We start from the raw sequence: 23,524 nt of genomic DNA on the forward strand, positions 1-23,524 counted from the left end.
TTTTGGCCATTCACCGGGATGATTATGCACATGGTATTTTATTGACGCTTGTTTCATTTATTTTTTTAACTATATATATTTTTTTTTGTCTAGGCTTTTGTTTGCTATATAATAAACTTAGGAAGAGCAACGAACCTTGTTTACAGGAGTTTCCTTCTAAAATTCCATGTCTTTGGTTAGCATTCCATGAACATATGGGCCCGGTCCTCTCCCATTAGGTCTTTTTGGTATTATCCAGTAGATATGTCACTAATGTATAGAATAAGAACAACCTTCTGATAAAGTGGGTTGACTTCAGGCACATTAACACGATCATTAGGCTGGAGAATCACCTCTCTGCAGAAAGGGGTCTAAGGGGTAAAGTTTCTCCTTGTGGAGAGTGACAAGCCAAGCCTGGCATATCAGAGTGAGGAGACTTGGAAGCCTTGCATGCTCCTCTTGGAAATGAAATATGCAAATTGTCCCTTTAGAGAGGAAGAGAACTAGAACTCTAACGCTACCTATTGGAATCGGCTATCCTGAAAGTCATTATCGACTCTTTAACGAGCCCTGCAATATGACTTGAGATTCTAGTTTGTTTTTTATCCCAATTTGGAGACACTGTTTTGGGGTGTTACTCCTAATCAGTGCAAAGAATGAGATTGCTGTTTCCAATAGGTGGCACTCCAGTTCTAGTCCTCTTCCTCTCTGAAGAGGCAATTTGCATATTTAATTTCCCAAAGGAGCATGCATGGCTTATACGTCTGCTCATTTTGACATGCCAGGCTTGCCTTGTCACTCTCCACAAGGAGGAACGTTACCCCTTAGGCCGCAGCCCAGAGCCTCTCGCCTAACCAAATCAGATCTCATACTTTGCACTGATGAGGGGAAACACCCCGAAACAGTGTCTGAAAATTGAGATTCTGGTTTGGCTTTTATCCCAAGTCATATTGCACGACTCGTTAAAGAGTTTATAATGACATTTAGGATCGCTGCTTCCAGTAGATGGTGCTAGAATTCTAGTCCTCTTCCTCATTGAAGAGACAATTTGCATATTTACTCTGCAGAAACCAAGCTTTGATAGGGGTAGAATGATGCAAAGAAAATATATTGGTAAATTTGGGGGTGATTTGTGCCACGAGCAGTACTTTTTTTAACGTTAAATTGTCGGTCAAGGTGCCTTAACTAAAGACGACACTTCCATTTACATAGCCACTATATTAGTTTCCTCAGCCCAATTAATGTAACAATTGTCACAAGAAGTGGCTCCATCTATAGTGGTTTCTGTATTTGTTGCCTTGGCAGTTAGGAGACATAAATAACGGGCACATGATGGGGCACGGTCTTGTGGTTTCTTGACAGTATTTGGCAGTGACACACTGAATGAGATGTGAATTCCTTCATAATGTGACTTTTACTTCCTCCTCTGCATCACATGACTCTGCTTCAGGAAAGCGATATATTTATGTTCTGCCGAGTACAGGAAGAGTGGTGTTCTGTGACAGCGGAGGACTGCAATGTGCAGCCAGAATGTAAAAGGATTTCTTTTGATCTAAAACTTTCCTACTTCTTTGTTACGTTTTGTTCTTCTGATCGCCTAGCATGCCCCTGACTATCTCACAATGGCTCATGACATCGAGTCGAGAAGTCGTCAACTTCCCGCTGCACTGGAACCTTCCAACTCCTGACCGACGTGGGAACTACACCGCAGAGGAAGCCGATGTGAGTACAAATCTCACCTCTAGAAGAACACTGGTTTTCTAGTTCCTTCTGATGACAGAACTGAACCTTTAATATCTGATAAATATTCTAATGCACTGATGGTTTTTCAAGACCAATTAAAGGTTCTTTATTTTATTTTTTTCTAATGTTACTTTAGCACCAGAAATAAATTGTTAAACCATATTTACAATTATATGGATTTTCTGTATGCCTACAGTTTTTGGTCCAGAGAGTTCATATTTTGTATAAAGCAGTAGTGCTTCCTTACCTTATTCCTCTTTGCTCAAGATTTCCAAAGATGAATGGCAATTAAAGTGGGATCGACCTGCCGCCATTTGTATGTGGGCCAGGGGGTGCTTCCTGATGTAAACCCTCTTGTACATGTAACTCGTGTCATAAAACAATCACATCTTTGTTCCCTGTTGTAGATCAAATATACATAAACCCTTTACCCTGTCCATGACCACATGATCCTTTTTTCTTTCTTCTTTTTTTTGAGTGCTGTAAATTATGATTTGACAACATTTTGTTGCGCTTTTTCCGTATTTAAAATGTCAAATGAGAAATATGACTATATGATCTCTTCTATGCAGTGCCAGGCGGTGGGGACACTAAATGCTTCCCTTCGCTGTGAATTTATCAGGAACACCTCAGATTGCGGTGACAATGATGGCTACATTAGCTACTTGGATGTGGCGTTCTGCAGCTTTCCTCCTCAGCTGTTTCCCTTGGCCATCTTCCTATATGTGAGTATGTGGGCATGGCAAATGTTTACATGGTTCAAGTAGCTGAAGGGTTGTTGTGGCACTGGCTTATTCTTCTGTCCCTGCTTCTCCATAGTAGTTTCATATAGGACCCCTGACTCTCGGAGACCCTTAGAGAAAAATGGGCCGGAGAACAGCAGTTATATACTGCCTCTATCTACTATAAGCATCAGAGGCAAAAAAAAAAAAAAAAAATCCTGTCTATTTTGTCAAGCGACACGTTAACTCTGTGCAACCTGAACGTCTCACGGTGCCTTTTTTGCAGTAGTTCCCTAGAGCATTGTGAAAAATGTTACATAAAGTTTTAGCGTACTATCTGATAACGTAACATTACAACACTTGCTTGGAGATGGTTTTCTTACTCAAACGTGCTCAAAAAGTAAAAAAAAAAAAAATGTAAATTCTGCTTTAGCTCTAAATGTGATAGGCTGCCCAAGATTACATACAGATTAAGTCTAAGGCCACCGGGGGGGTGCTTGTAACACTGGAAAATAAAACCATATTCTTGGTTCAGATTCACAGTTTGAGTTTTTTTCCTCTACGGCCATGGCCCCACTATCAGTTTCGGTCAGTCTTTTCTTCTTTTTTTTTTCCTCAGGAGTGGTAGATAAACCCAGGAGTGGGTGATAAATGCAGAATTGGTGACTTGTTTCTATTATACCTTTTCTCTGATTGTTCCTCACCTGGTTTTGACTCCCGCTCCTGAGAAAAAATACTGACCAAATACTGATAGTGGGGCCGTGGCCTAAGGCTACATTCCCAAGATGAGTATTTGAGTCGTCTTGGTATTTTTGCACCTATCTGATAAGTTGCCTAAGTTTTCTTTCATATGCATTTTTCTTGTGTTTTTGATGCTGCGTTTTTTTTCTTTTTGGTTTGCCATGTTTTAAATATAGCTGTTTTTGGTTTTTTGAGACTTCCTGGTTTTTGGCTTTGGCAAATGATGGTCATATTTGGATCGCAAGCGTCTTTAGAGCGTTTCCACATCAAACGCACAGAGATAATTATTTTAATTTTTTTATGGGGAAAATTTTCACTTAAAATTCAGTGTATTCACAAGAGACATTACACTTTTTCAGATTTGAAAAAATGCGCACTGCTGGTCAGTTTACGCAGTAGGTTTTAGAAAGTGGGCTAGCGATTTCTATGAATCCCATTTCCTTTGCTGGGACTGAAAGATGCTGCATGTTTTGTGCAATAAAAAATATACTGCATCAAACGCATTGTGGGAACTTAACCTAAAAGTACTGTATCATATTACTGCAGGATATAATAATGAATGCACACTCTATGTAGTGGTATGTATCTATAATATAATAACCTCATGGTAGCTTTGCACACGCCAGATTTGTTGCAGGTAAGACAAGAAAAAGTGCGGTTTAGTCATTTTTCATGATTGGACTAAAGTTTTTCTTGTGTATTAGACGTCTTAAAAAAATAAATATTGTTCCATGTATTAATCAACAGGCCCTCTGGCTCCTCTACCTCTTCATAATTCTTGCAGTGACTGCAGAGAAATTGTAAGTATACAATAACTTTTACTGATATTGCTAACAGATTTCACAGCACTTTACAATATGTAAAAGCAGAACACATTCTTTCTTTGTCATCTTTGAGGTTAATATTTCACGATGAAACAAAAGGGAAGCTGATTCTGCCCATAAGAACTTAGAATCTAAACCAGCCAAATTTGCCTTTTGAATATTGGGATTGGCATATTTTGAGAACCCCACTAGGTTTTTGTTGTTTTTTTTTCCCCCATTTTCTTATTCACCTGCTTTAGTGTCCCCCCACGGTTGTGACAGCAACTGCAGAAAATTACATACTACACTTGCTTCAAGACAATGTCTTCATACATGATTGTGCTACGGTGTATTAGCTGTCATTGTGCTGAGAGCAGGAGAGTCTCGCAAGGAGAGAATTATATGCTTTCCTTAGGTATTCCTGGTTTGGCTGGCAAAAATGGTACTGTGTGAATCTGACTGTAAAATGCTGTAATGAGATGGATGTAGGACAAATGACTTTTGAAACTAAAGATTCACTTCTGAGAAGGTTAGAGGTTGTCCAGTTTGACTGCAGACTTGGCAATCCTTACAGCGTGCACACCGAACTCTGTCAGGATTCTATGTTGTCACCAGAGAGATCGAGAAAGGTCAAAGAGCCCCGGCGCATGCGCATTGCAGTACTTTACTCTTCCCCTGGTCAGGGTAGAGAAGTACGCCTGCGCAGGAGCGCGATGCTGGGGACACTGTGTGGATGACGTAGGATGTCATCCACACGAATCAGGAAAGGGGAATGGCAATCGCAACAAGAGAGGAGGTATCGGACCAGACCGCCCTGTAGGTGAGAATTCTAAAATCTTTTTCTTGTCTTGGAGGCTGAATTGAGGGCATATATACAGCATATTAGAATGCTGTATTTCAGGGCTGAAAGGTATTTGCCTTACCTCATATCGGACAAACCTGGTGACTGGTTTTCTTTAAATCTGAATAAATTCTGGATTATTTATTTTGGCAAAAGCTCCAGGTTCATGATATTTAGTCCTAGTCAAAAACCAAAAAATTTCTAGTTAGTATACCAAATGGACACAACCCATTAAAATATGCATTGGAATGGCAGGTACTAGGAGTGTGAACCAGATGCAGGCTAACCCTAATGTGCCCTAATGTTCTGATTTTTTTTTTTTTTTTTTTTTTTTTTTTTTTTTAACTTTCTGACACTTTAATTTTTACACTGTCCCACTATGGGACTTTCACTTTTTGCAGGCTGATCACTTATATAGCATAGAGATGCAGCAGCATCCCTGTGCTATACAGCCTGACAGCGCTGCACAGGCAGAAGTTACTTTGATCGCGCATTGCGCATGATCAAAGTGACTTCCTGCTGTTTGGTGACAGCATCGAGTCACCATGACAGCGCGGGACGCCGAAGAGGAGGTAAGTAACAGTGCTTACCTCCCCTTGCTCCCGGAATGCTTCGATCGCATCATTTCGGGGGTTAATGTTCTGGGAGCGGTGCGAGACCGCTCCTGGCACATAGCACTGGGTGTCAGCTGTGACTATCAGCTGACACCCGGCGGCGGTCGCGCCCTCACAGCCTGTGTGCGGGCGCAATCGCCAGGGCGTATTACGTATCTGTCCCAAAAGGCCCAGGGCACAGATACGTAGTAATACTCCCCATGTCAGTAAGGGGTTAAGGGGTGTGGTTTTTTGTTTTTTTTTGCTGATATACCCCAATTCCTCTATTTGCCCAGTGGGTAATTGGTATTTGATATTTAGTCCTAGTCGGCTGTTGCCATGTTACTATTCTATTCGATTATATTATTTTTTTAATGACCTGTATTGCATTATAAATATGTACTGGTTAAAATGATACTTAGTTGTTATATATATATATATATATATATATTATGCAATCATTAATTTTTTTTTTTTTTTTTCCAGCTTCTGTCCGAATTTGTCTGCAATCTCTCAAACACTTAGGCTGTCGCATAATGTAGCTGTATCCTTTTGTGTAAAAATCAAAATGCATTCTTTTGGTTTGAATGTACCTTTCAGGCTATGTCTCCACAATCAGGAACCAGCAGCACTTTGTACACAGCGTATTTTCTCTGCGTTCTAATGCCGCACTTGTTTTGTCAGTACATGCAGATCCACTCTGCATCTCCACTTCAGAAATTGACGTTCCGCGGCTCATAAACTAGCGTTGCTGGTGAGCTGCGTCCAAAATGCTGCATTCTACAGTACAAGCACAGTGGATGGGATTTATAAAAATCCCATGCCCACTGTGCTTGTTTTTCTAACACTGCATAAACTCACCCGCAGTGCGGGTCTACGAGACGTAACATGTCAATTCCTGAGTCTCCGCTTCAGATTTTGACCAATTGAATGTCAGTACATGCAGTGGATCCATATGTACTAACAAAACAAATGCGGCATTAGAACGCAGCACTTTGGATGTAGCGAAAACACGCCAAAGAGCTGCTGATTCCTGATCGTGGGGGTATAGCCTCACACTCTAGAAATCAGCAGTTTGGGCACAACCACACAGCTGCTGCTGCCTCTTCCTGCCATCCCTGAGGATTAAGCAAGTGTGGCAGATAATGTGTATGCAAGTATAATATATCCCAACACTACATAATCTCCTAGATATTAAAGTACAGGAAAATAAAAAGTGTAGGTTTGTGTGTTTTATATACATTTTTATCATACACACTCTTTCGACATTGAAATTGTAACACAACGAAGGTAAAGTTTTGTCAATATGAAAGTCAGACGTCATGAGCTTAGACTGTCAGGAATGTTCTGCCACTCTGAATGCACTTGGGCATGCAAATCATCAAAATCCGCTGCTGGCAGCTCACTCAGGAATTGCTGATTAGTGATGTCTCCCATGGATCACAAATGCACAAGCAACATGCCACCTGGTGTTGTCATGTTCGAAAAGGTTGATCCCAGGACACTTATTCAACCATTAGTGAATGGCCATTTTTGTGCACAAGTGCAATCGGCGTGGCAGAACATTTCTCAGACCACCATTAATAACATCAGTGATGGCAGTCAAGGTATGCAAGTGCATGTAATTCTGTGTGTGAATACTGACTAAATCGATGTTATGCAAATTAAGAAATTGGAAACCGTTTTCAAATCCTTGAGGTCTGGTTGAGACAGTAGCACACAATAAGGCAATACTGCAAGAGAAATGGTGGGTGAGGGTGATTGTTGTGCTCACCAGGGGTGGTTTTGTATGGACACCACCTATAAGAGCCTTAGAATCCACAGCTGTAGCCCCGTGGCTGGAAGAAATATTCTTCCAGATAGCAATTCACTTTTGTGGACAGATCACGGTACCTTGGCTGCGCATGCCAGAACGAAAAATTGTCTATGGTATGAAATGTTTTTATTACAGCAATGTGTTTTGATGCCGGACTGGTGCCTTTTTAAAGGTTAAAAAAAAATATATATAGTGGGGGGAAATAATTATTTGATCCCTTGCTGTTTTTGAAAGTTTGCCCACTGACTAAGACATGAACAATCTATAATTTTAAGGGTAGGTTAATTTTAACATTGAGAGACAGAATATCCCAAAAAAATTCAAGAAAATCACATTGTATAAATTAGATAATTTTTTTTTCATTTTGCAGGGAGAACTAAGTATTTGATCCCTCTGGCAAACACTTAATACTTGGTGGCAAAATCCTTGTTGGCAAGCACAGCAGTCAGACGTTTTTTGTAGTTGATGAGGGTTACGCACATGTCAGGAGGAATTTTGGTTCACTTCTCTTTGCAGATCATCTCTAAATCGTTCAGATTTTGAGGCTGGCAACTCGGAGCTTCAACTCCCTCCATAAGTTTTCTATGGGATTAAGGTCTGGAGACTGGCTAGGCCTCTCCATGACCTTACTGTGCTTCTTTTTGAGCCACACCTTTGTTGCTTTTGCTGTATGTTTTGGGTCATTGTCTTGCTGGAAGACCCAGCCGCAACCTATCTTCAATGCTCTTACTGAGGGAAGGAGGTTGTTGGCCAAAATCTTGCGATACATGACCCCATCCATCTTCCCTTCAGTACGGTGCAGTCCTTATGTCCCCTTTGCAGAAAAGCACCCCAAAATATGTTTCCCCCACCATGCTTCACGGTTGGGACGATGTTCTTAGAGTTGTACTCATCCTTCTTCTAACTCCAAACACGGCGAGTGGAGTTAATGCCAAAGAGCTCAAATTTTTGTCTCATCTGACCACAGCACCTTCTCCTTATAACTCACAGAATCATCCAGATGTTCATTGGCAAACTTCAGATGGGCCTGCACATGTGCCTTTTTGAGCAGGGGGGACCTTACGGGCACTGCAGGATTTTAAACCTTTAAGGCGTAATGTGTTACCAAAGGTTTTCTTGGTGACTGTGGTCCCAGCTACCTGGAGATCATTAACAAGTCGTCATGTAGTTTTAGGCTGATCTCTCACCTTCCTCATGATCAAGGATACCCCACGAGGTGAGATTTTGCATGGTGCCCCAGATCAATGTCGATTGACAGTAGTTTAGTATTTCTTCCATTTTCTTACTAATGCACCAACGGTTGTCTCCTTCTCATCCAGCATCATACTTATGGTTTGTAGCCCATTGTAGCTTTGTGCAGGTCTATGATCTTGTCCCTGACATCCTTAGAAAGCTCTTTGGTCTTGCCCATGTTGTAGAGGTTAGAGTCTGATTAATTGAGTCTGTGGACAGGAGTCTTTCATACAGGTGACTATGTAAGACAGCTGTCTTTAATGCAGGTAACGAGTTGATTAGGAGCATCTAACTGGTCTGTAGGAGCCAGAACTCATAATGGTTTGTAGGGGATAAAATAATATTTTTTTGCAGTGAGAAATAAGTATCTAATTTATACAATGTGATTTTCTTGGGTTTTTTTTTTTTTTTTTGTTGGATATTCTCTCTCAATGTTAAAATTAACCTACCCTTTAAAATTATAGACTGTTCATGTCTTTTTCAGTGGGCAAACTTACAAAAACAGCAAGGGATCAAATAATTTCCCCCACTGTATATATTTTATTATAGCACCATTTATTCCATGGCGCTTTACATGTGAAAAGGGATATACATAGCAAAAACAATTGCAATAATCTTGAACAATACAAGTCAGCGACTGGTACAGGAGGAGCGAGGACCCTGCCCGCGAGGGCTCAGTCTACAATGGATGGATGGGTGAGGATACAGTAGGTGGGGGTACAGTTGGTGGAGCGAGGGTTACTGCAGGTTATGCAAATTAAGAAAATGGAAACCATTTTTAAATCTTTTACATGTCTATCCGTCCTGTGACTTTCATGACTCCATGACTTTCCTTTCTTGGTGTTGCAATTTCAGTGTTGAGGTGTGTGTTTTAAGATTACAAAAAATAAGTGGAGAAATTGATATTGGCAGCAAATCTCACATTGCAATATATAGGACAAAATCTTCAAGAAAACTTGGCAAATCTGCATACAGATGTTTGCTTTAGATTCATTGCGGATTTTGTCAGATTCACAGCAAAATTGACATACTAGGTCTTCAAAAATGATTTGGAAGCCACCTAGTTCTGCCAGGGATTAATATAACCCCTACTTGGATATTGTCAAAGTTAAAATTTGGCAGAATAGGTCAATCTGCAGGCTTAAGGATGTACAGATCTAACAGCATATCTTGGTGTTGGCATGGAGAACGAAATGGTTCTATACATGGTGAGAGTGGCTCTTCTATACTGACAAATAGATTTATTTTTAATTTTCCACTAGGTTTTCCTCTACAGCAGCTCCATCTTGATCTCTATACCTATATTTCAATTAGATAAACCCAGATCTCACAATTGGAAAACTTCTTTTCCTTAACGGTTGATCTCCATGGTGTCACATTTCTGGCCTTTGGGAACGGTGCTCCTGATGTTTTCAGTGCTGTTGCTGCTTTCTCCGACTCCAGAACCGCTGGGCTAGCCATAGGTGCACTTTTTGGTATGGTTTTTATAGAACTACAAAATCCTTTAGAGTAAATGTTGTGGACACATTTTTGTAGAACTGGAATTTCGCTTGACTCCAAATTATATGTAAAGGGGTTTTTTTTTTTTTTTTTTTTTTTTTTTTTTTTTTTTTCAGCATAGTATAATTGCTATGTATAGTCTAATCAGTAATCATTGAGATGCCCTATCTGTTCCAGGTGCCGGTGTGTTTGTCACCACGGTGGTGGCTGGAAGCATTGCGTTGGTGAAACCATTTACAGCTGCTTCTCGTCCCTTTCTGAGAGACATTGTGTTTTATATGTCTGCCATTTTCCTCACATTTTATGTGCTCTATCGAGGTTACGTGAGCTTGCCAGAAGTCTTCGGTATGTGGTTTCCCTTTGTTTGTTTTGTTTCTTCTGCCTCTTATATAAACTTTAGCGTGTGTTTAGGGAGAGTTATCTTGCTAAATCAGCCATGCTAGATTGACATCTTCTCCTCTTCTCCCCCCACTCACCACCTTGACTATCAGTTTGCTGGCTCTCCCATACACTTTAGTGTTGGTTGACCCTGCCGTTTTTGGCAGGTGCGGCCGACAAGTCTAGTGTGCATGTTGCTGCATCGTTTAGTAACTGAAGACATTTTATTTTGTCTATTTATCACTACTTAAGCCATTGTACTAGTGTTATTCAGTTTTTAGAAATATCAAAGTCTTTCGTCTTTCATTTTATTACACTATATTTCTTATGCATTATTAATAATTTCAATCATTCTTTAGTGTACTTATTGCTCTACTTGGCTTATGTCCTTGTGGTTGTCCTCTCCACTTGGGTCTATCAGAGAATGCGTCGTCAGCTATCGGCAGCCCCCAGCTTAGAGCAACCAGGTATGGGCCTACTCAGGTACTTCACTCTGAATTTTGTCTCAATTTGTGCTTGGAACTTCTGGATTATGTATTGTTTTCTGCATTAACTTCATTACTTGAGCAATGATCTGTCTTGTAAGACTGCCCTTTACAAATGCAATAGTTGACATTTGAAAGGTTCTCTGGCCAATAGCTCTTGTTCAGTGCTTCTATTCACATGCTTGGCTTGGTCAAATACGCATGTGTTTTGAGTGGGGTGAATGCAAATTCTCTCCTCCAACGGGAGGAAAACTGTCTCATTATTGCCACCTATTGGGTGTAGCTGCCCTAGTCCATGTCCAACTCTTTTAATGAGCCTTACGATATATTAGCCAAAGCAGAAATCAGTTTTTTGACGTTTGTACTTTTACCCATCAGTGCAGAGTTGAGTAGTCATTGGCTAGATGAGATGCCTTTAAGGCAGAAGGAAAATAAATTTCCGTACTCTTGTCATGGAGCAATGTTGGGACTCCATAATAGCTGGATCGTCTTGATGAGAACCAGTAACCCCTAGAAAATTTATATTGGTAATAAAAGCATCTTAAACCCACAAACATAGGATTAGCCATGTTTAAATCCTAGAACGCTGTATCTTCTATCCAGCGTATTTGGTTTGGAGTATGAAAGTGAATACAGAAGCCGCCTAGAGCTGGTGCCCTTTATAAACAAAGCAGAAATGGATGAAAGATTGTTAAGCCAAAAGCACACATGGCTGTTTCTGCCAACTACATTGTTCCCAGAGCCTCCCTTACATGGCATATCTACGCTATCGGCAGCGAGAGCGAAGTACAGGGTGTATTTAAAATCCAACAAAGCTGCAATGACATCAGTAAAATCTAACCAGTCTATGATGGGCTTTGTTATGCAAGTTAACTTCCTGGTGGTCTTTCTTGATGGTCTATGTATATCCTGACTCTTTTGTTTTTACTTAAAGTAACTGTCGTTTTTTAATTTTTATTTTTAATTTTTTTTGGTTCCTTCATTTGCATTATAAAAAAAAAAAAAAAACTTAGTAACATGTACTATTCAAGAAAGATGTCTTATTTACCTGCTTCTCAGACCCCCTAGCCTCCACCTCATTGCCTCTTGGGGCTCGTGCAAATGACTGTATTTTCGGCCTGAGTGTGATGCAATAAAACATCAGATTGCACTTGGACCAATGTTGGTCTATGGGGCTGTGCACCTGTCCAATTGTCCGAAAAAAAATCGCTGCATGTCAGTTTGATCTTATATTCGGATCGCACTTGACTATTCAAGTCGGAGTCTGTGGAAAACGTCGGAGTTCACAGTGACAGAATGGAGAAATTATTTATTATCCGAGAGACTCTGATCACCATAATCGACGTGATTCTTTCAGATAATGGAGTATACTCTTGTCTGCACCTGCCCTTAATCTAATAATTTACTCGATTTCCCTGTTCTAATTAGTCTTCAGTAACGACAGGACTTTAATACCCTGAGGGGTCAGATTACAGCTGGTGCCTGTAGCAGTCTATGGAGAAGGGGCTAGGTGAGGAGAGACAATAGAGATGGTGATAACGCTACTACAAAGCATTATCTGCATTCAGATGCACTGCTTGCCACTAGGGCATAATATCCACCATGCTACAAATGAAGATGCAAGATCCCATGTTTACAGTGAATGGGAGACATCATAGCTGCGAGCCTCCCCCAGAAATGATGGTGTTCATGTACAGATGTGACAACTTATTGATATTATTTATTGTGCCTAAACTGCTCTAGCATTTAAAATGATGTGCCATGATCAGGAAAACAATTTTAATATGGGTTTAGTTAATAATTTTCTCACAAAGTTGTAAAACTTTGTTTTTTTCAGAGCTGTTGGTAGATGCAGAAGATGATGCATTCCCCACACCTCATGGCTCAGAGTATGGTATGATCTTAAAAAAAAAATGTTTGCTAGTTTTAGACTGATCTGCATTACTGCTATGTAAACTATACTTGGTTCACAAACTGGCCATTGTGAGATCACCAGCCATAAGGGGTATATTCTTGATTGGAATCTACACTCTCAAACTTGCCTCCCCTGAGTAAAGTCTTACATACATGAAGGAGTAGGCAGCATCATTTGAGCAGCCTTTGGCTGTCGTAACCACAATTGAGGGTCTGTGGTGTGTTTTTTTTGTTTTTTTGTTTGTTTTTTTAATACACACACTGCCAAACCGACCCGGATGAAATGAAAATATTCGTCACTTTGGGAATTGGAGTATACTGTAGAAATTGTTGTATTTAGTAGTTAGGATCCAAACAGGGTCTTCGTAACAAACCTACATCCAACTAGAAGATCAGAAAGAGTCGTCATAAGAACCTGGAGTTAGTTCAGCCTAAAGCCCCCGTCTCACATAGCGATCTCGCTAGCGAGATCGCTGCTGTGTCACGGTTTTGGTGACTCACCAGCAATGTCGCTATGTGTGACACTTTGCAACGATCAGGCCCCTGCTGTGAGATCGCTGCAAAGTGTCCTGGACCATTTTTTGGTCGTTGGCCTCCCGCTGGCCAGCACACATCGCTGTGTGTGACCAGCGAGAGCAGCGATCAGGCTGGTATCCATGGTAAACTTCGGGTTACTAGGGGCACGCGCGCACTTAGTAACCCGCTGTTTACCATGGATACGACTCTGCTAAGGTGAACGGTAGCCTCCGTGCACCGTAGCAGAGTGGTATCCATGGTAAACAGCGGGTTACTAGGGGCACGCGCGCACTTAGTAACCCGATGTTTACCATAGTTACCAGCCTGCTCCTGCTTAAGCAGCAGGCTGGTAACGGGAGCAGGACATCGTGGAACGATTCGTTCCACGATAACGCTGCTCCCCTGATCGCTGGTGAGCCTGCCTGTTTGACAGCTCACCAGCGATGTATTAGCGATGCAGCAACGATCCCTGACAGGTCGTATCGTTGTCGGGATCGCTGCTGCATCGCTTAGTGTGACGGGGCCTTTAGACTGCATTCACACTCGTGTGTGTGTGTGTGTGTGTGTGTGTGTGTGTGACATTCCACAGGACTGCGATTAGGACCTGCTCTGAGTCACACGGATCACGCTTTGAGATCTTTGATTTTAAAGGATGTGTGAATACATCAGTTCTACTTTGGGTCCAAATACGATGTGGTTTAAAAAGCAGAAAAACAATTGGAACACTTAAACATTTGTCACAGATGTGTGAATGCAGCCTTAGGCTTTGGGCCTGTAAAGTCAGACATTAACCAGTTTCCATATTTGTGTACATTTTATGGGCCTTTTATTCGTTTGTAGGTAGCAATTTTAAAGATGGAATTTTGAGGCATTTCATAAATCTTTTAGCTGCATTTTTTTGCCCAGCAAAAATGGATTATTAACCCACAAGATGAGGGAGGACAGTTTCCACGTCTGTGGGACCTTGGTTTACTTCAGTTACTCATGCAAAGCCGAATAATCCTGATGCCCTATCTGAGGTAACATGTTGCCTGAGGATCTTCTGTGAAGATGGATGTGTAGTTTGCAGTAATTTTAGACAGTTTAGAATAAATGTAGTGTAAATTCTCGTCAGGAGACTGGTTCTGAGCTGTAATAGGTCTGTAGAGTAGACTCTATATAACTGCTTCCTCTGTACATTGGGCTACCCACTTTAGGAAGAATATAGCTAGTGCCAGAGGCAAGACTTTGTGGCAGGAAAACTCTGCTGCTTTCTGCACAGGACTTTATTTATTTTTTTTTTAAGTGGCTTCTGTGAAGCTGCCCACTCTTTAGTCTCCACATTATAGAGTAAAAGATGCCAATGGTGGAGCCGCTGCAAGGACGACAGTGATGCTGCCATCCAAGCCACTTCAGCAACACTAGTGCTGGCAACCTCCTCGTGGCTTTGCCTGGGAAAACTGTGGCTGCGCCGATGTGCAAAAGATGACATGACACATGGCCTAAAGGAGATTTATTTTTATTTTTTAATATTGAACAAAAAAAAATCATATGAAGTGAAAAAAAGTTTATGGACCCATAATGTCTGACTTTAGTGAGTCTAGGTCACTTTCTGTATTTCTAGCTCCACTCATACTAGTTACACATTATATTTTCCCATTAATGTATGTTATATAATATTCCTAAATAAGAGAAATAAACAACCTGAGGCACATAATAAAACTGTGTACATGATGAGTCAGTCGTATGTTTCTTTTGCCCTGCTTACCTAGGAGATGAGTATCAGCCATTATTGCCGCTGCAAAGCACTACATGGGAGATAATGTGGGATGGGCTCAATCCAGTGGACTCAAGGAAGTGGAGACAGAAACGTTGGCATTGGAAAATTTTAAAGGTTTTTAAGGTAAGTTTACCTAGTGTAAAATTTGTTCAAGCAGGCGTGCACCTAAAGAGCTGGCCATGGTAGTCTTGTGTACAATAAACCTACACTATCCGTAATTACACACATTTTAGTTAATACTAATGGATATCAAAACAAGACCCTTTATCCTTTAATGAGGACCTTTTATAACAAAGTTTTTCACAGTTGAACTGGACACACAATGTAATACTGGCTGCAGAGTGTAAAATAATAAAATGTAGGTTTGGTTTGTTTTTTTTTTGTTTTTTTTATCACCCCTCCATTGCGGAGATATTGGCAATCAAAGTATTTGGCACTTCATAGGTTAACTTTTGTTAAAGCACCACTCCAGCGTTGAATGAAAATAAAAAAACTGGAGTGGTGCTACTGATGCAAGTTTCCTGGCCCTAATATTATACTCACCAGCTGCCATCTTGAGCTTTTCCCGGAGCCACTCCGGTCCTGCGCTACCATCTTGTGACCGCAATGTCTGTCACAAGCTCTCAAAGGAGGTCTGAGTCTTGTTATGGTTCCTATAGACTTGCATTAAGTTGTGACTTCCAAGTAGCCCAGGAAACCCTGGAGTGATCCAGGAGGTCACAACCTGCAGGAGACCAACTGGGGCAGCGTCAATATCTCATGAAAACAGCAGCTGGTAAGTCTAATACTGGGGGCAGGGAACTTTGATTAGTAACACCACTCCAGCCACGCAATGAAAAAAACATGCTGGAGTGGTGCTTGAAGTCCAAGTGGGTGTTATCAGATAGTTTGTACAGGGAGAGGTACACTCCTCCAGTTAAAGGTGTATAATGACACCACTTAACTCATTGGGTGCCAAATACTTTGCCTCTCTGTTAGAGATATTCGCAAATTATTTTATTTTTTTAGTTTTTTTTTACTTTATTTCAGGGGCATACTTAGAAATTATGGGGCCCCATAGCAGAAGTTCTAATAGGGGGACTCCACATTAAAAATGCATTTTTGCGGGTTCACGAGCATAACTCACAGCTTTGCTTTGCAGCCCTTACACAGTAATTTTCCTCCTATTGAAGCCCTAGATTCCCCTTCATTGCATATCTAAAGTATGATGCCAACAAATGCCCCCAAACACCATATGATACTCAGTGAGTTCCTACATATGCACCGTATGATGCCCCAACTGTCTCCCTCCATATGACGGCCCCCACATAGCCCTACATACAGTGTAATTGCTCCAACACAACCCTCCACACTATAATTGCTCACATAAAATATTATGGCCCACCACATAGCTCTGCAAACAGTAAAATGGCCCACACATAGTCCTCTTAACAGTATAATGGCCCTTCAAATATAGTATAATGGGCTGTAGATGGCCTTCCATATAGTATAATGGCCCCCACAATTTACTAATTGATACAATTTCTCTGGTTTCTATATCTGAGCTCATACACAAAGGGCGAATGATTGAGGAGGGAGCGGACTGCTCCCTGTTCCACTTTTGCTTTTAACTGTATCGGCTCAACATGAAAAATTTAGTGACCTGTTCTCTTTTAAGTCTGAAGTCTCATATGTGCAGCCTCTTGACCATAAAAAACCATGTCATGAAGCTCCTGATGGAAAGTACTTGGACTAGTGTCAGTGGCAGCTTATTGCTTAGTTTGACTACAACTTTTCAGTACATAATCAGTCGTGCAATAGTCTGGATGATTGTTCAGGATCTGATCTTGAGGACTTCTACAGATTGCAGTAAGGAAAAAGGTAACCTCACAATCTCCACGCTGAAGTCCATGATGTGTCTGGAAATGGAACAACCTGGCTATCGGGCAACTATAGCCTGATGGCTACAAAGTGGAAAACAATAATGGGAAGACCACCCTAAATATACAACAAAACATTTTGTGAAACATATATATATTTTTCTTTCTTTAGAAAAAGAAATAAATCTAGCACATGGCAGATACATACCAAGTACACCTTATCATTGACTTTGGGAAAGAATAAGTCATTTCTGATCAATGAATGCAGTCTCATGAGGCATATATTTTCCTTTAGATTCCTGTGGAGGTTCTGCTGTTACTCTGTGTACCAGTTGTGGACCCAGATAAAGAAGATCGCAACTGGCAGAGACCTCTGAACTGTCTTCATGTGATCACCAGTCCACTTCTCTGTTTATTCTGTCTGAATTCAGGAATTTGTGAGTACCGGAATATTATTCTCTTTGCAGTTCATCCTAACTGGTGACAGAAGATGCCTCCTTTTTTCTTAATGTCTGAAAGTGTCGGACTACATACAATACCAGATTTAATGGTAGATTTGTTTTTTTCCTGTTCACTTAGATGCTTTCTATGTTCAGGGAGCCCTTCCAGTGTGGGCCATATTGTTGCTGATTGGATTCCCTTTGTCAGTTATTATTTTCTTTTGCACCAAAAATGAAGAACCCCCAAAATATCACTGGGTAAGAATTTTATATACGACTTGTATGCAAAAAAAAACCTGCAATGTTTATTCTTTAGGAATACAGATTATGTAACCCTCTTTTTCACAGGTCTTCTCCTTTGTGGGATTTATTACGAGTGCACTTTGGATAAGTGCTGCTGCAACTGAAGTCGTTAACCTTTTGCGCACCTTTGGAGTAATCTTTCGCTTGAGTAACACTGTGTTAGGTCTAACTTTACTTGCCTGGGGGAATAGTATTGGGGGTGAGTGTGTAAAATTTTACATGAGGTAAATACATTAATACTTTATGACTTGGCATCCGTAAAAAAAAAAAGTTTTGCAGCCTGTTATTCTTTAGAGCTTTACTCGCTCAGCGTTTAGAGTTGAAATCTCTATTGGTCCAGATTTGGTTAATAGTTTGAAAAATTCACTGCACGATGAGGAAAAAAACATGCCAGTATTGTCATATATGAACTATGACCTTATTCAGCCCCTGTGCTGCACTCCATAAATGCTCATACATTTACAGCTTATAGTTTGTATATGCCAAAACTAGTGACAGGTTCCCTTTAAGTTTTATACCCTCAAATGGTAACATAAAAAAAAAACTCATCCCATGAAAAAAAAAAAAGACCTATTAAAGCTTCACTGACAGAACAGCTTGTCATCTCCTCCAGGACAATATCAACACATTTTATTTCTCTAATTAGTCACTTACAAATCTTCTTACACGATGTGCAGGATTCATTCTGCATGTTTCTTTTTTCTTCAGTTCTAACAGACCCAGAAGCGGAGGGACCACAATTGCTATTATGGCACCTTCTGGGCTTCGTTATGTTTGTATCATTTATACAGCCAATTGGGTTTGGACATTTAACTGCATTTATTCCTCATAATGGAACAGACGTATGGACATTGCCTAATCTCTTACATGTATGTTTTGTGTCTAACCCTTTTTTTTCCCCTCTAATATCTAATTACCAAAAATGTTCCTACAGACTTTGTATCTGACCTCACACTGGCTCGTCAAGGCTATCCACGCATGGCATTTTCTGCCTGTTTCGGAGGAATCATCTTCAGTATCCTTTTTTGACTTTCTGGCCAAACAACTTGGAGTTAAATGCAGTATAATCTGCAGGCAGCATGTTATAAATCAGGGGGAGCTGAGGAGATTGATGTATAGTCTTGTGAGAAAAGACTATGTATACCCTATATTTTCATCATTTAATACTCTGCTCTTTCTGACAAAAAAATGTCCAGGGGGCGGCGCTATCAATAACTGACAGCTATCTTTATAGAAGTGTGCATACAGAAATAACTGTCAGTCACTGATGGGACCGCCCACTGGACCAGAAATCCCTGAAGGAGTATAAATGAATAAATCACAGGTTATGCTGAATCTTTTCTCCCAAAATCACATCATTCTGCTCACCTCCTTCTCTATATAATATGGTACCCGCAGATCGCATTGCATTTTCTTGAGGACAGGTTTGCTTTAACAGACCTTATTAACATCAGAAATCAATAAAACATGGAAATAAAAAAAAAAAAAAGTTGTAATTTATCTTCAGAGAAATCTTCTTTCTCTGACAGGACTGATCATTTTCAAAATTCTCAATTCACAGGTAAGGCTGTGTTCACATGTCCAGTAATGATCTGTTGGAACAGATCCAATAGGAAATAAGTTGTGCTGACACAACTTTTTAGTTTGTTATTCACTAACTGATCTCTGCCGGATCCATATTTTTTTAAACATTGGAGACAATGGCAATGGATCCGTTAATGCTGCTTCCATTATCAATTTTTAATGGATCCAGTGAGAAAAAGGTATCAACCCCTGAGGACTCGCAAATTTTAATATTTTTGAAGACTAAGGAGTTGATTTCTCCTGAGATATATAAAATATCTCTATGATCCATGTACATGAAAGAATGAATGGGGCCATGTATTGTGAGATTTTGAGTGCAAACCTCCTTCCATCAGCAAGGGCATTGAAGATGAAACGTGGCTGGGTCTTTCAGCATGACAATGATCCCAAGCACACTGCCAGGGCAACGAAGGGGTGGCTTCATAAAAAGCATTTCAAGGTCCTTTAGTGGCCTAGCCAGTCTCCAGATCTAAACCCTATAGAAAACCTTTGGAGGGAGTTGAAAGTCCGTGTTGCCCAGCGACAGCCCCAAAACATCACTGCTCTAGAGGAGAACTGCATGGAGGAATGGACCAACATACCAGCAAACAGTGTGTGCCAACCTTGTGAAGAATTACAGAAAACGTTTGACCTCTATCATTGCCAACAAAGGATATATAACAAAGTATTGAGATGAACTTTTGTAATTGACAAAATACTTATTTTCCACCAAAATTTGAAAAAAACTTTCTTTCCAAATCAGACAATGTGATTTTCAGGATTTGTTTTCTCATTTTGTCTCTCATAGTTGAGGTCTACCTATGATGTCAATTACAGGCCTCTCTCATCTTTTTTTAAGTGGGAGAACTTGCACAATTGGTGGCTGACTAAATACTTTTTTTCCCCACTGTACATGGCAGAGCCATGTGTATGGCTCCTACTCTGTCTGAATGTGCCGCATATATTTTATATTTTTAGATTTTCTTTTGGATTCTGTATGAATACCTAAATATAAGTTTTTAGATTTGAGAGTCCTCAGTAGTTGATACCATCTTTTCAGTTAGCCATTAAAAGGTAACAAATTGCAAGCTTTCGAGACTACTCAGAAATAAATATAAGTTTGAAGGCATGCAGAAGTAGAAAAGGTGGCTGAAGCCACTATATTGAAGTAATATGGCAGTGTTTTTTAAAGAGTAACCATTGTGTACATTTTCTCTTCATAAATCAATAATATGCATGAAAATAAGAAAATTTTGTCATATCTTATCAGAGAAATCTGCTTCTTTCTCATCCTGGATTGATCATTCATTCTCATTCCTGGGTAAAATCTGTATTTAGTAAAGACAGATCTTTAAATCACTGAACTGGTGTTGACCTGAGTGATTCTAGAGGTCGAGCTCCTCCTCCTCCTTTGTCATACAGGTTTTAACCATGACTTGAGAATCAATGAGCATTCCTGAAGGGCAAAGCAACAGATTTCTCTGATAAGATTTATTACAAAGTTGCTAATTTTCATGTGTACTATTGATTTATGAAATTAAGTTTAACTGTCGTTTTAATTTTTACTTGCCATCAGTGGAAGGGCTTAAAGACTTTAGTCTGGCAGTCATTTCCTTCAAACCCAGTAATTTATCCTGACCTAATGTTAGATGTGCTGATCGGAGTTGGTCTTGGTTGTCTTATACAGATGGGTCCATCCACGACAGTGTTACAGGTCAGACCAGATTCTGGTGTAGTTACAAGTATCTGAGAAGTAGTATCTCCGTGTCACGTTGTTAACCTGTGGTTTACATTGCTTTTATTGGGTGGCGTATACAGTAGTTAATGGGTAATGTTCTACCCTCTATACTGTGCTGATGAATGTTGTGATTGGACGCAGGAAGGAGTTTGTTATTCTTCTGCCTAATATTTTGTTTCTTCTGTAGCTTGAAGCACAAGGGCTGTTGGTGTGGATCCTGGCCGGAGGTCTTGGAGTGAGTCTGGTTTTCTCCCTAATAGCCGTGCCTATACAGTGCTTTCACCTACAGCGAGGCTATGGGATCGCACTAATCTTCCTCTACGTGTTCTTTCTGGTTATCGCACTCTTAACGGAATTTGGCATCATCAAACTACAGAACTCCTGACAGATTCATGGAATAAGTTACAAACTAGATGGACACCTTAACCCTTTATGGCTGATTTATTGTCTCAGGATATTTTTTTAGGGGTTTTTATTGTTACTTAAAAGGGAAAAGCATGACCTTCTTTTTTTTTTTTTTTTTTTTAGAAAGACGCAATCTTTATGACAGAGTGGTATTTTTAGTTCTATTGTGACAGTATTTAACTGCTTCACCATTGTTTAGCTACTATGTGAAGCACTAAATATATTTTATATTGTATTTTTATTTTAAATAAAGCGGGTCCTTGTATACATGTTATCCAGAATTATAGAAGAACATGGCGATTTATAATGATGGATACCATTGTTGCTACCTCACAGATTGAAGAACAGAATGCAATGTATGTGACTTCTACTGTCATTTTCTTTCTTTACATGGTTCAAAATGTGATACGGCTGATGATTTATCCATATATGCAACATGCACAACCATGTATAAAAACAAAAACCGGAATAAATGCTAAAATGTTTTATAATATAGCCATGAAAAATATATTTTTTGTTTTGCTCTACATGTATGATGCATAAAAATGTTATCCTGCAAAGCTATGAACTGCCTCAGCATACCACTAATGTGGGTTTAAGGGCTTTCATAAGACAAGAACAGCAAGAGCTGTGTCTTTACTAGCAGTGATGGCAAACTCAAACTGCTCATGGATTTATTGCTTGTCATGGAAGTATAAAATTATAGAAGGCTTAACCCTTACACCATGGTATTTTGAGGTAGAAATGAGTGCAATGCCTCATGCACAATGGCACAGAGCCTGTATGAATTTTTACATAATGAGCCATACAGGCTATAGTTGAGAGTAGGTGATACCAGTCAGATCGATGTGGTTCCCACTGCTGGGACCTCTACCGATCACAAGACTTCTGCTAGGATTGAGCTCCTTAACTCCTGGCTGTGACCAGGATGGGGAAAAGTTTTGATGGGGCATCAAGGATTTGGAGCCACATTGATCTAACAATTATCACCTATAACGTGGACAAGTGAACACTTTTGGAAAACTTTTTAAAGTGACTCTGTCAGCATAGAGTGACTGTTCAAACAAAGTATAGGCGCTGGGTGCATCACTGAGGGCCCAATCATTTATATACAACTTCCCATCTGCTTGTCTTCCCTATATCTCCACATTTCGCTGGCTCTATGAAGTAAGAGCTGTCAATTAAATAGAGGGGAAGGGTATTTAAATAATTGACCACACTATGAAGCACTGAGCGGCAGGACTTGGTTTGAACGGTCATTCTGTGCTGTCAGTCCTTTTAAAGGAACTGTCAGCACAGATTGACTGTACAAAATACAGGCACTCAAGTGCATCATGGCATGGCCAATCTTTTAAGTGCACCTTCCTATCTAACTACCTCCCCCCCTTACTCTGTCAGCTCTACCTTTTATAGAGCCAGAGAAGGGTGGAGGTAGATGGGAAGGTGCACTTCAATTTTTGGCCATTCCAAGGGTGCACCGAGTGCCTGTACATGTGAAGTCATTCTGTGCTGACAGTCTCCCTGTAAAGGGAACCTGTCACCAGAAAAAAACCGTTAATCTGCAGTTAATAGCGTTACTATCCTGCCCAGCAGCTGCACTTACCCGAATGCTGAGGAGAAAAAAATTAACTTTATTTCCCCCGGCAGCGTGTGGGTTTCTGTCACTGGGTGGCGCCAGTGCGAGTTCAGTCACTGCTCTGAGTATAGAGTGGCGTCTGTAACTGCTTCCCCAGCCTTGATTGACACTGGCTTTGCATTGGGGCCAGCTGTCAGTGTCGGAGGCATGGTTATAGCCGCCACTCTCTATACTCATAGCAGTGACTGATCTCACGCTGGCGCCACCCCCGAGACTGAAACCCGACATGGGGAATCAAGTTACTTTTCACCCTGCAACATTTGGGTAAGTGCAGGCTCCAGGCAGGTTAATAGTGCCAATAATTTTAATACATTGAGAGCAGATCTTGTCCATCCAGTCTCCTAGGGAAAGGCCAGATCATTTGACCTGGTCACAGCAAGAAACGAAAGCAGCCAATGGCTGCTGCAGTCTTCAAACTGCTCATTAAACAGGCACTTGAGTTTTATGAGTGAATGGCTGTTTCACCTGTAAAGCCGTGTATCCAATTGTAATGACCAAGCCGTTTTGCTGTTGAGACTGTTCCTCACCATTTTTCCCCCTGGAAAATCATGTAATGG

General features: G+C 40.5%; 1 protein-coding gene across 6 annotated transcripts in view; it reads left to right on the forward strand.

Annotated features, from left to right (window-relative positions):
- SLC8B1 (solute carrier family 8 member B1) overlaps nucleotides 1–21,803 on the forward strand; it is a 30,554-nt gene extending 8,751 nt beyond the window's left edge. For 5 of the 6 annotated variants that reach the window (XM_073672128.1, XM_073672121.1, XM_073672156.1 and 2 more), the window contains 15 exons: nucleotides 1,581–1,701; nucleotides 2,295–2,447; nucleotides 3,933–3,985; nucleotides 5,909–5,965; nucleotides 9,840–9,946; nucleotides 10,149–10,316; nucleotides 10,709–10,816; nucleotides 12,672–12,728; nucleotides 15,016–15,146; nucleotides 17,178–17,319; nucleotides 17,462–17,580; nucleotides 17,671–17,824; nucleotides 18,560–18,640; nucleotides 20,838–20,902; nucleotides 21,114–21,803. In XM_073672128.1, the coding sequence (XP_073528229.1) occupies nucleotides 1,582–1,701; nucleotides 2,295–2,447; nucleotides 3,933–3,985; nucleotides 5,909–5,965; nucleotides 9,840–9,946; nucleotides 10,149–10,316; nucleotides 10,709–10,816; nucleotides 12,672–12,728; nucleotides 15,016–15,146; nucleotides 17,178–17,319; nucleotides 17,462–17,580; nucleotides 17,671–17,824; nucleotides 18,560–18,640; nucleotides 20,838–20,902; nucleotides 21,114–21,311 (1,713 nt within the window). In that variant the 5' untranslated portion in view covers nucleotide 1,581 and the 3' untranslated portion in view covers nucleotides 21,312–21,803. The remainder of the gene's footprint in view (nucleotides 1–1,580; nucleotides 1,702–2,294; nucleotides 2,448–3,932; nucleotides 3,986–5,908; nucleotides 5,966–9,839; nucleotides 9,947–10,148; nucleotides 10,317–10,708; nucleotides 10,817–12,671; nucleotides 12,729–15,015; nucleotides 15,147–17,177; nucleotides 17,320–17,461; nucleotides 17,581–17,670; nucleotides 17,825–18,559; nucleotides 18,641–20,837; nucleotides 20,903–21,113) is intronic. The other variant, XM_073672165.1, reaches the window with a different exon arrangement.
- Nucleotides 21,804–23,524: the final 1,721 nt, after the last annotated feature.

Source organism: Phyllobates terribilis, unplaced genomic scaffold (assembly GCF_046119375.1).
Source record: "Phyllobates terribilis strain yellow unplaced genomic scaffold, ASM4611937v1 Scaffold_1__5_contigs__length_1240528914, whole genome shotgun sequence".
Lineage (NCBI taxonomy): Eukaryota > Metazoa > Chordata > Amphibia > Anura > Dendrobatidae > Phyllobates > Phyllobates terribilis.